The sequence below is a fragment of the Alligator mississippiensis genome, chromosome 3, assembly GCF_030867095.1.
Source record: "Alligator mississippiensis isolate rAllMis1 chromosome 3, rAllMis1, whole genome shotgun sequence".
Taxonomy (NCBI): domain Eukaryota; kingdom Metazoa; phylum Chordata; order Crocodylia; family Alligatoridae; genus Alligator; species Alligator mississippiensis.
The window spans coordinates 291,100,299-291,113,038 of record NC_081826.1 but is presented as its reverse complement, the minus strand read 5'-3'; the positions used below and the strand labels follow the sequence as shown (position 1 = coordinate 291,113,038).

The 12,740-nt window shown below is 44.7% G+C and overlaps 1 protein-coding gene across 2 annotated transcripts in view; it reads right to left on the bottom strand.

Moving 5' to 3' along the window:
* The window catches only part of ST8SIA5 (ST8 alpha-N-acetyl-neuraminide alpha-2,8-sialyltransferase 5), a 70,987-nt gene that overhangs the window by 35,857 nt on the left and 22,390 nt on the right, over positions 1-12,740 (bottom strand). Inside the window, exon 2 of one of the 2 annotated variants that reach the window (XM_014594140.3) lies at positions 12,233-12,340. The exons of the other annotated variant lie outside the window; for it this stretch is intronic. Within the exon in view, the coding sequence (XP_014449626.1) occupies positions 12,233-12,340 (108 nt within the window). The remainder of the gene's footprint in view (positions 1-12,232; positions 12,341-12,740) is intronic. 2 annotated transcript variants of the gene reach the window in all.

The window sequence follows — 12,740 nt, the reverse complement described above, 5'->3', positions numbered from 1 at the left end:
CTTGTTCTGGAGTTAATATAGGCATGTCCTAGGAGCCCAGCTTGAACTCCACTGGGTTACATGTACATGCTACGGGGTCAGGTCCTGTGCATTCTCTTCCCACCACAAGGCAGGCAGGTTGAATGGACAACAGTCGAGCTTTGTGGCAGAATAAAACAGCAACTGCAAAACAAAGGCCTGACCTCCCACTCCCTCGCTGCCAGCTTTCCTAACAGTAGAAAGTCTGTCGATCTTGTAGGAGCCCTTCCTTGCTTAAACAACTGTGAGTGGGAAGGGACTCAGTCCCTGAATATGCCCACTTTGAACCATTGCTGAAGGATGAAACGTGCCCTTGTGAAGATATCCAGCACGAGGTCCGTGCCACTCAACATCCCTCAGGGTTTGCATGGTGTGTCAGTGATGTGCCGGCCTTCTGCGCAAAGCTAAATTTCACCCCGAAAGAAGGAAAGACATATTAAGTCCCTGAAGAGAGGCAGGAACTATAGAAACCCAGATGAATACCTCTATTGTCACTGTGCTGTTTTGTGTCCGGGTTCCCACGTTCTAGATATCGAGCTCCAGTGCTGAGCAGCTTGCATTACCATATGGGAATCCTGCGGAGGGAGGAGCTGGCTCCAGCCCGTGGCGCTGGGTAGGACACTTCCTGAGCCCCAGGGATTCGCTTGGATTGTTTCTTGCTTAACCAAATAGCAAAGCCCCAAAATAGGTGAAAGAGATGCAGGGAGGCAATGGAAGGGCCAAGAGATCATGTAAAAATTAAAGTGCACCTGCAATATGAAGGAAACCCCAGATCCATGTCACATGTATAAACAGTGACATTTTAGAAGATTATAGGACCCTTTCTTAATGAGAAATATCCTGTTCACAAGCAGCCCAATTGTTTCCAGTGGATTACTTGGGTATAAGGGGTCCCTGATCTTGCTTCCTGAGCTCATGCAAAGGGCCAGAGGAAAAGCCTGGCGAGTGCAAACTCTGCGGAGCTACAATAGGAGGTGGCCCTCAATCTCCAGGCCATCCTGACAGTATGTGCCTGTGCCAGTGTCTACTGGATGGGTAAGTAGTTGGTTTGGCCCCCAAGACAGTCTGATCGCTAGCCTTTCTGCTGAGGCTGCCAAACAGGATGCTATGGGATGCTAATTGCCATGTAGACACTGGCACAACGGGAAATTGAGTGAAAGCTCAACCCACAACAGCGCTTGAACCATCACCTGGACTTTCCTCAGCATGGCCCCCAGCTGGCTTTGAGCCATGACGCTGGAGGGGAAAGGCTCCTGCCCTCTGTGCCAGTCAGTTTTCATAACCAGGCCATAACACCATTAAGGAGTCAGTGAAGCAGCACCTACTGAGCAAAGAATTAAGTCCCATTTTCCACCCTTTCTTCCCAGCATTATTGGCTTTACAAACAGATCACATCCACCTGCCGCCTTGTCGATGGATCAGTGCCGGGCAGCACCGTGCAGAATGGCCTCTTCCCTCGGCATCGCCGCGTGCTGTACTTTCTCCATGAGGAGCTCTGTACCCTCTCCCACTCGCTGTTGTAAGTGTATGTTCTGCCTATTAACTCCCACTCTACATGATATGAATCCCTGCAAACTGACGATGCATCAGAGAGTATAAATAGCACAAATAGGTAATAGTATAGAAGTCTGTCCTTCCTGTTGTGTTCATGCATTTATATTTAACATCCAGCCAAGAAGCAGGGGTGGGGTGGGCTGGGAGGCAGCTGATTAGTTAGCCAGGTTCATGTTCTCAGTAACAACAGACACACTCAACAACCACCCTCCTATGCAAAAGGGACCTGTGCTTCAACATCCCCAGGAACAATCATCGTTTCGTATTATATTCACTAGAGTTTAAACTGCCCACCTAGAATACCCTTTGCCCATTTAGTCCATGCTTCCTCTGCTCAAACCTGAATAATTTCTCTCCCGTGGGGATCCCTGAGCAACAGAAAAAAACTTCACCAAAACACCAAAAAAGATCATAAGGCTCACAACTGAGCACGTCGCACATCTATGCAGTGGGCTAGCTATTCCTGTAGCTCTCTATCCTATCCTCTGAATTCACATACAGCTGCATGCACATCCAGGTCAGGTTTGACTCTGTGCCGTCTCACAGCTCTTTCCAGCATCGAATCCCAGATCTTAAGACCACACAAGGTACAAGTGCTGAGGGACAATTCTTCCCTTCCGACCTCGAGTACTAAATGCCCAGAAGTGGCATGTGACTTGCTCTGTGGTTTTCCAGCCCCGAGTAGCTTTCATCTTTTCTAACCTTCGCTTCTCCCCTTGTGCTTTCATTTATAGCTCTGCCTGTTATTGAGTTTGCTAGCAAGATTTAGCTCAGTAGCAGTCCATTAGCTATTGCAACTCTCAGCTCTTTGATCAGCTGCAGTCAGGTTACTTTTGCTTTGATCACAAGTACAATTTCCTTAATCATGCTCTGTAAATTAAAAGTCTGAAGCTCGAGTCTTTCCTCAGAGAAAAGGAATGTGGATTCATTCGATATACTGTCCAGAGTTTTAAAGTATTGTTTAGGGTAAAGATATGGTCTGTGTCTTTAAAAAAAGTTCTCTCTCCCCTTATAAGCCACCCTGCCAATTCCTGTAGTGAAGTGAGCCTGCCAAATCTGTGACAACCCTGGCCTGATTACAGCAAAGGACTGTGAGTCCACATGGACAGGATGATGACTTCACTGCAGGAACAGCAAAGCTCTTCTCCAAAAGCAACCCCTGCAGGGGACTGAGAAATTAAGCAGCAGAGGACCAGTCCTGCAGGCTTTTCATAAACTCTGTTAAGGAAAAAATCCCATTGACTGCCATTAAGCCTTTACATGAGGGCCAAATCTTGCTTGCCTTACTCCCATGCATATCTTCATGCAGCTGCATGAATCAGTCTTGCAGGGTTTGGCCACAAATAGAAATTTCAGGGTTTCACCCCAATATGTTGGCTTTGTGTATGTTTTCTGGACCCCAAGACTGTATACAGTTAACACTCCCCTAGCATGTTCCCACTCCGAGGACTGTAATCCCTACCCTATCCCTTGGTGCTAAAGGTAGGCAGGTATTGTCCCCATTTTACAGAAGCCAATGCAATAGCAAAGTATTGGCGATTCAGTGGAACTAGGGGCCCAGGAGTGCCAGCTATACAAATACTGCTCTGTGATATACAAATACTGTAGGCAGTCCTCCACTTACGACCATTCAAATTAAGATGAATGGTAGTTGCGATGCTTGCAAATTGACACCTGGTTTTGAAGCTCTGGCATGGGTTTCAACTTTACAGCGTGTCCTGGTGGAAGGGGAGGGAGAAGGGAAGGGGCACTGTGGGGCAAATCAAGGCCCCTGCGGTGAGGGAGGGTCTGAGGCTCAGGCAAGCACTGCCCAGCCAGGGCTGCACCAGGCTCTGGGAGCTAAGGCTATGGGTGGGCACGGGAGAAGCTGTGGCTCATCTGGCTGCTCCTGCCAGGGCCAGGGGTGGCTGCGAGAGAACCTGCGACTCGTCCAGCTGCTCCCCCTGCGGTGAGACAGGCAGTGCCGGGCTGCTCCCACGACTGCCCACAGCCCCTGCTCCGGCAGTGCCAGCTCATGTACAAAATTATCACTCCGGGATTTTTATGATGGAACAAGAACATTGTGCTTAACCTGCTGTTAATCATATAACTGCAAAACCAGGATCAAACCTCTTTAAAAACCCTCTTTAAAAAACCAGCTTCTCCCACAGCCACCCACAGCCCCCTCATAATTTTGTATATGAGACTTAAGCCTGGGAGAGTGCATTTTTGGAGGCTTAAGCCCCTGATGGTGGGGCAGCCTCTCCATGCCTCCCTGCCCAGTTGCCCACAGCAGCACTGGGAGTGGAGGCTATGGGCAGGCATGGGAGAAGTTGTGGCTCCCGCCACTTGTCCAGGAGGGCATGGCAAGGTGGGACATGTGCCCCCAGATCTGGTTGAGGTGGGGGGGGCTGCGCTCGGGACAGATCTGGGGGCAAATGCCCTCCCCCACCATGCCCTTCCCAACACGTAGCCAGAGCAGCAATATGCCGCTCGTCTGGGAGCCATTTGTTGGGCAGCTCGTCTGGTGCTCGCTCATCACCGCTGCCACCACTACAGCACTACCTGTACTGAAACAAGATACGTCCCAGTACAGTATAAAATAAATAAATGTATCTATATTACTCATCTATAATTGACTGAGTACTGTACAAAATTCTGGGTTATTTTTGGTGAAAATAGAATATCAGGCCTTGGCTCAGGAACCAATCCCACATTTATAACATTGTTTCCTATGGGAAAATCGGTTTCAAGTTACAACATTTCGACTTAAGATGCGGTTTTCAGGAACCAATTTTGTCATAAGTCCAAGGGCTGCTGTACATGAGCAGAAACCTGCTATGGGGTCTAGGGATGCACCCGTATAATACTGAGGTCTGGCTTCTGAGGTTAACACCCTGTTGTCCAGCACACAATCATCAAATCATAGAAATCAAGGGCTGGAACTAGGGACCTTGAAAAATCATTGAGTCCAACACCCCTGCTCTGCGCAGGAATACTGCTGAGATCAAATGATCCCAGCAAGGTGGCTGTCCAGTCTCCTTTTGAAGCCTTCCAAGGTTGGGGACTGCACCACCTCCTTGGGAAGTCTTCCCCAGACTCTGGTCACCCTTACTGTAAAGAAGCTCTTCCTTGCATCCAACCTCAAACCATCCTCCAACAGTTTACAGCCATTGCTCCATGTCCTCCCCTGGGGCGCCCTAGTGAACAGTTTTTCTCCCAGCTCCCGATATTCACCCCTTACATACTTATAAGTGGCCACCAAGTCCCCCCTCAGTCTTCTCTTCCCCAAGCTGAACAGTCCCAGATCTCTTAGTCTTTTCTCATAAAGTTTGTCCTCCAGGTCTTTAATCATCCTTGTGGCCCTTCTCCAGACCCTTTCAGGATTCTCCACATCATTTTTGAAATGCAGGCTCTCACCAGCGCCGAGTAGAGAGGAAGTATCACTTCCTTAGCTCCGCTCGCAACACATCAGCGAATGCATCCCAGTATGCTAGTAGCTCTGTTGACTACAGCATCGCACTGGCGGCTCATGTTCATCCTGTGATCAACCATAACCCTGAGGTCCCTTGTGACAGGGGACACCTGGAGATGTACTGTTGTTAAATAAGATCTCCTGCTCCCAGAACTGGTAAAGGAGTGGGAACACTGGAGCACATGGATCAACGTAAACTCTTCCCTCCTCTAAGGGGAGAAATGTCACCTTGCTTTGGAGGCTGTTCTTGCAGTCTGCTAAACAGCGCAGCAACGGTGATAACCTGTCACTGCTTGCCTGGTGCTTGGAAGGCTGCTTATAATGATTATCCCGAGGGTGGGCTGAGAAGTGAAGTCACAAAGGACGAATCCATCTTAAACAGATGCAAGTACAAGTGTCTGGCAGGCTCCTCCTGGATCAGTCAGTATTCACCCCAGTGCAACTCTACTGAGTTCACTAGAATTACCCCAGAAATGAACTGTCCTTCAGGGGAACGACGCGTTTGCTCTTCGCAAATCTCTCATTTAATATCATCTTTCCTGATGCCACCCCTGCCACCATGACCCGCTGTGCAACTATCAGGTCTTTACAATAATTCTAATGAAAATCAATGGCACTTAAGCAGCAATACTAACTGTAGATCAATAAGTGTATGATTGATGATTCCTGCCAAATGATATCACAACAATCTAGGACAGTGGCAGCAAGAGCAGATAAGGATGGGTAGGTGCATTTGGAAATGGGGCCACAGGGACACAGAGACATTGAAAAGGCCTTGGTAGTGACAGATATTCAACTGGACAGGAGTTCCTTGTGATGCTGAAGCTAAGGGGGCAAGCGCCCTTCTCGGATGTCTAAGCAGGGGAATATCATGTAAAGGAAGGGAGGGACATCACCTCCGCACGCTGCCCCGGTGACACAGTTTCTGGAATACTGTGTCCAGATTCAGTATCAGTTCTTGGAAAGGGATGTGAAAAAAAAAATTGGAAAGGACTCAGAAAAAAGCTGCAAAAATGTTCTGAGATGTAAAAACCCACCCTTCAGATGTCAAATCTACTTCAGTTTCTCCAAGAGGTTAAGCAGTGACAAGTACCTACACGGGGAAGAGAATTCGGATAGCAGATGGCTCTGTAATCTAGCAGAATAAGGCATAACAAGCTCTGACGTCTGGAAGCTGGAGCTAGCCAACTCAGATGATAAATATCATGGCCATTAACAAAGCACATAATTAGCCACTGGAGGACACGGTGGATTCTCCGTCACTTAAAAGCTAGTGAACTTTCTAAAAAAATGCTATTGCTCAAACACAAGCCACGGGCTTGAAGATCAGGTTCGATGTCCTGGCCAATGCGGATGGTCAGATGAGACATTCACAATGTTCCTCTCAGATCTGAACCCCCTAAACCAGTGACTCTCAACCAGGGTGCTGTGGGTGCCTTGACATCCTTTCAAGATACCTCTGGGTGCCACACCGTGTTAGCACTGTTAGGTGTGCAAACGTGATTCACAACATAAACCTAGTTACTTTAAATAAGAATCCACAGTATGAAAAATGTTCTGACCTGCTGTGATCTTTTCTGAGCTCTTTGCAACACAAGAATTGCTCTCTTATCTTTCTGTAGTAAAAAATGGAGTGAAAACTAAGAGATGACTTTTTCCAAGGGGAGTCTCAATTCTATCAAGGGGAACCTCAAGCTTACCGAGGGGTGCACTGCGCTTATTGTGGAGTGCCTTGAGTCTAAAAAGTTTGAGAACCATCGCCCGAAACCTCCCTCCATTTTCAGAAGCAACCCTTCTAAGAAATGCTTGCCTAACTTTCTTTCCATTTCCATGAACGTTTTAATGTTCTCCACCCTTGCCAGTGCAGAATTGTTCCCTATGCTCGCTCAGCTGTGCTGTTGTTCAGACACTGTTCTACATCTATATATTGCAACAGTGGTAAAGGTTTCATCTGGAAATAAAGAAATAGCAGTTCTTGAGGAAAAAAAATGGAAGTTCAGTACTCTTCTGTTTATCTACTCATCCATAGTAAGCCCGGTCTGCAGGCAACCCAATAGACTAGCTCTGGTGGCAATACTACAGCTATCCATATCTTCAGAGTCATCTTACACAATTCTGGATTGTATTGAGGAGGACTCCTGGTTAGTAACATGGATATTTAATGTATGCTCTTCCATCCATTTTTCCAGACCACAACATAGCAACATCAGCATGGCTCTAAAAATAATATCTTTGATCTAACTTTTGGCAAGGAAGAGTTTTTGGTTTCTCTTTGTTTTCAAGGTCACTGCACCAAGACATCGGCTCCTCTGTGAGATGCAGCGATGGGGCATGCTGCAGGGAGCCTGTTGTCTTTTCCAAGACCTCTCTTTGTTTAATACACTACTGGTTGCTTATGTTAATCAGTTTGTTCCCATCGCTCTGATTGAAACAAGCAGCTGATCTTGTCATCCATATGACCCCCTAAGGGGCACCTCAAAGCATGAGACAGGGTTTATAACATCAACATAATGTGTGAACAACGGCATTTTTCGAGTACGTGTTTATGTCTACTCCCAATCACTTGCTTGAGCTCTTCCATCTCACAAGCCATGGCTTGGGCTCCTCCTGTTTCTCCTTCCAACTGAATGTTGGTCCTCTGTGTGTTAAGAGCCCAGTCCTATACGGTGAGTCTTACTGTTCTGGCCAATGAGTTTTGAGAGCTTAAATCAATGCATTTGTTAGAAGATGCAAGAATATGGAAGGTGATTCAATGCAACTATTCCTGATACTGTATTAGCAACATGAAACACCCCAGATTTATCCTAGGAGGTGGCAATATGCATATGCACAAGCCTGCAGCTGCAGAAGTTTAAGACCTTCATGGGTATCCTCTGGTCCAACCATGCAGCTGGTAACACACTGATCTTCAGCAGAGATATTACAGATAAAGATGTTATAACCCAGCTGCTCTCTGAGATACAACATCAGCTAACAAAGGCAGTAGTCAGAGGCCATATGGTGCCCAGGCAATGACAACACTAGTGACCCAAAGGCTCAAAGACTTCAACCAATTCCAAAGCCCACCAAAGACCAGCATCCCACCCAGAGGATGATGAGGGCAATGATTAAAATTTCAAGTACTGTACATGCACTGTTCCCCTAGTAACAAAGGGAGTCAATACATGGTTGACATGAGATTACATGAGATTACTAATACACTCTCTCTTTTTCCAAAGACATTTCAACAGGAAATAGCAGGTACATCGCCCTGGTTCCTACTGTATCAAAAAATAAGAAAGTAAGGAACCTGAAGTAGAACAACTATGTCGATCATCTAACCAAGAAATAAATATTGTGTAGTGTTGCCAGCTCCCCCAACTGCATCATAATTCTCCAGATATTTGGCATTCGTCCCAAAGCTTCAGCTCCTGGAGTCATGGGATCACATTACATTCAATCATAGAAACATGGGCAGGAGGATGGGAAGGGACCTGCAAGATCATCAAGCCCGGTCTCCTGCCATGGGCAAAAGGTAATCGGGCTCAAACAAACTCACCAAGGTATTTGCCCAGCCTCCTCTTAAAGACTGCCAGAGATGCTCCAGATTCTAGTTACCCGTACAGAAAAGAAGCTTTTTCTTGTGCCCAGCTGAAACTTTTCCTCGACTAACTTGTGTTCATTGGTCTGCATCTTCCTGGGGGGAACTTTTTGGAAAAGTTGTTCACCTAGGTCCCTTGACATATTTGTAGGCAGCTATCAAATCACCTCTCAGCCTTCTTTTGCACAGGCTGAACAGTCCCAGATCCCTCATGAGTTGCAGGGAAAAAATTGAAAATGTGCCCCCCCACCCCCAAAGATTCAGTAACAAGAAGGCAAATAAAGAAAAAAAAAGGTACTTCATTTTTTTTTTAATCACAATTTTTAAGCCAGTCTTATGATTTTGAGGGATTGAAGAGTGATTAATTTTTTTTAACTCTGAATATTGACAATACTGCTTCCTACACATTTTTATACAGTAAATCAAAGGGTATAGAAAGAACTGACCAGTATTAGATCAGGTAATCTGAGAAACAACATGAAAGCAGGGCATTCCTGTGCATATCAGTACCTCTCACTTGAATGCCACAAACGTGGATCGAAGGTTTTACTTAAAAAATGTGTTGTTATATTGCCTGAGGAATATGCGACTGTCTGCAGAACGCTCTCTCTCTGTCTATGGTGCTGGCATGACTAACATTACAGCAACATCTGAGCAATGTTTAATACATTTATCCTTTCAACAGCCCTGTGCAGGACAGAAGAGCTTCATCCTTATTTATTTGTGGAACAGGTAATTTGCTCGCAACCTGGAACCATCTATCAAACTACAACACTATATATGACATACAACAGTGATATAATTAACATGTTTGTATAATATATAGACATATGATTATATGTATATATAACTGATACAAGCAAGCACACTTCTGATGAACCTGAAGCAATGGAAAGATATGGAATTATAATTATAGCTATTCAAATTGCATGTGTATGTATGTGTATGTGGAGTCATGTGTGTACATATACCACATATACATATCCACATACTCATACATGTATAGCTCCAAACCCAGACACATTACACTTTATAAGAACATGCTATCACACAATAAATTGCAGAGCTATGCAATGGATTGTATTTGTTATACGTCTCTTAACACATCATCTGCTCATTAGACATAATCTTCAAAGTTCATTATACATATATGTATAATAAGCCTTAGGGGTCATGTCTAATGAGCAGATGATGTGTTAAGAGATACATATATATGTATATATGTATCTCTCTCTATATATAGGGGAGAGAAAGAGATACATATATACACATATATGCATCTCTTAACGCATCATCTGTTCATTAGACATGACCCCTAAGGCTTATTATACATATATGTATAATGAACTTTGAAGATTATGTCTAATGAGCAGATGATTTTATATATATATATATATAGAGAGAGAGAGAGAGAGAGAGAGAGATACATATATATATATGTCTCTCTTAACACATCATCTGCTCTCTCTCTCGCTCTCTCTCTCTCTCTATATATATATAAAAATAAAAAGAGAGAGAGAGACATTTATTGAATAAAAATGTTCATGTGTGTGTATAACTAGCCAATCAGCCCCATGTAAACTAGGAAGCAAGTTCCATGTATGATAGAAAGAATGAATTATTTTTATGGCTGGTAGTTTTCAATAAATGTCAGAAGCTTGAAGATGCTGGTAGACTTGAAAATTAGGACCAAACCCTCAGGCAATATCAAGTGAGTACCGGACAGGGGAGGTGGGCAAAAGTGCAGAGTAAGTCCCATCTATCGTGCAGCTTTGCTGCTCAACATGTGACCTCCGTTTCATGCTCACATATACAGCATCCTTGTCTGCATTATGCATGTCCAGTTAACGGACAGAGCTAATACGGACATAGGTACAGACTTAATTGTAGCACAAAATCCTAATGCCTCAGGTCCATGCATGGGCACCTGGCAATGGGCTTCAGACAGGTTTGAAATTTGGATCTGCACTACACATTTAGAGCCTATTTCTATGACAGAATAAGCCTGATCCTACACACCCCTCAATTTGGTGGGAAGTAAGTGGGTTGAGGATCACGTTCAATGCAGCATCTCTTTTTTTGGTTTGTAACTGGTTTATATGTCACAGTAAAGGATTATCTCCCTTCTCAACCCCGTGCTGAAGGATGCTGTCTCAATCATGGGTGCCTCAAGGGGGAAAGCTATATTTATTCAGTCTCTCATCTGAGCAGTAAGATTTCTTTCTTTGTGTCTCATTCGGTTTTCTCATATGTCAAGTGCCCAGGCGGAAGACTTTCAATACATCGCCTGTGAATGCATACACAAAGGAGGTCATTTAAGCTCAATAAAAAATGAAATATATATGTAAACCACCTATTTTTTTCCATTGTTCCTGTGTTAAAAACATAGCTGAGTTAGTTCTTCCTATAAAGCTCCCTTGTCTATTTAAACAGAATGACTGGCTGGTAGCACTGATATGGTATCACATTGCAGCTTAGGGAGCCGTAACAGGAATTGCAGGGTTGCTTGAGTTGAGTGCAACTGCATGATTTTTGGCAAAGCAGCCTTCGTACTTCCGCTCGCCTTTGAAATACTATCAGTTCCCAGCTGGAGTGTGCTGGGGTTACCAAAATACTCTATGCTGGATACTTCTCACAAAGACCTTAATTTATCCAAGAAGACTACAGCTGCATTTATACCTGGGCAGTAAGTCCAGGCTCTTTTATTATTTTGATTACTACTGTGTTATTTTTTTCTTTCTGCGTTTCTAAGAGCATCCCTGCTACTGTACCTGGAGTTGTGAAGTGCTCAGCACACTTGCCTCCCCTTGAAGTCAGCAGGAGTTGAGGGCACTCGCAGTTTAAGTCCCCCTTTGATAAAACTCACCACTTCTGCTCAGACCCCCCAGCAGGGTTTGAAAATGAGAGCTTCTGCTCTAAACAAAGAAACCTCTGCGGCTTGAGTTAAACAAATCAGTCCCTAGTTAGGTGCAGTAGCAGACTCATTAATCAGGTAGGCCAGCCCCCAGAAAGGAACAAAAACCCACGTCCTAAAAGTGAGACTTCCATAAAGAAAACTCAAGTACTGGCCCCAACCCACAACTGGACCTGTGTAGGTGGATCATGACACCTAAGGGACTCTATATGGACCTAAGTGTTGGCACCCCAAAAAGCTGACTGTATACTTCAGGCCCACATGATTTAAATTACCTTATTATACAACTGGTTTTCCACTGAATCCCTACTTGTGTTATGTAACATATAGACTAACAAACACTACAAATGGGGTAGGGCCTCAGTGTTGCTTATACAGAAGTTAACCTTTTTGTGATTTCAACTAGATAGTCCTTAAGAGATTTTCAAAGCAGTGGAAATAAAGGAAGTCATCTGGTGATGTCTTGCTATAATGATCAAGATATCACCCATTCTATCACAAAAGCATGCCTTTTCTGTATAGTCCTCTGTAAATATTTTGGGACAGATTGATCAGTCTGTTCTGGTTCCTCTGCATTAAGAGGAAAAGGGCAAAAACACTGGAGAGCACTGCTGAATCAGGCCTTTTACATACACAATACTCCCAGCTTGTGCAAAGAGAGACCTCCCTGGTCAGCCTTTTCCCCTCCAGAATCATTCTCTTGGGTTTGTACCTTGTACCTGTGTCACTGCCACTCTTCACTGCTCCGTCATCCGTGAAATTAAAGGTGCCGGTCCAATTTGCCAATTCCTCTCCATTCGCCCAGCTAAACTGCAGCCCTCTAATAAGAAAATGAGGCAGTTGATATTTCATGTCATTCATTTGGTTAACTCTTTCAAGTATGTGTTCTGTTGCCCCTTTCTTAACACCGTGAATACGATACCCATAGGGAAAAGAAACACTGAGAACCACAACTCACCGTCATCTAATTGCAGGTGGTTACAGCTTTAACTTTCACTTTGCTTAACACTTTTGTCTAATACCAACATATACATCCCCCCTCCGCCCCTTGAATTAAAAGAAATCTTTTCAAGATAAGCATCTATCCTGCACATAAAGATATGGGTGCCTGAAACAAGTGGGTAAGTCACTTGCACAGATAGGAAGGTGCACGAGAAAACAAGTGATTGCGTATGCAAACGGGTAGACACCAGGCACTGAAATCTGGCATGGTGGGGCAT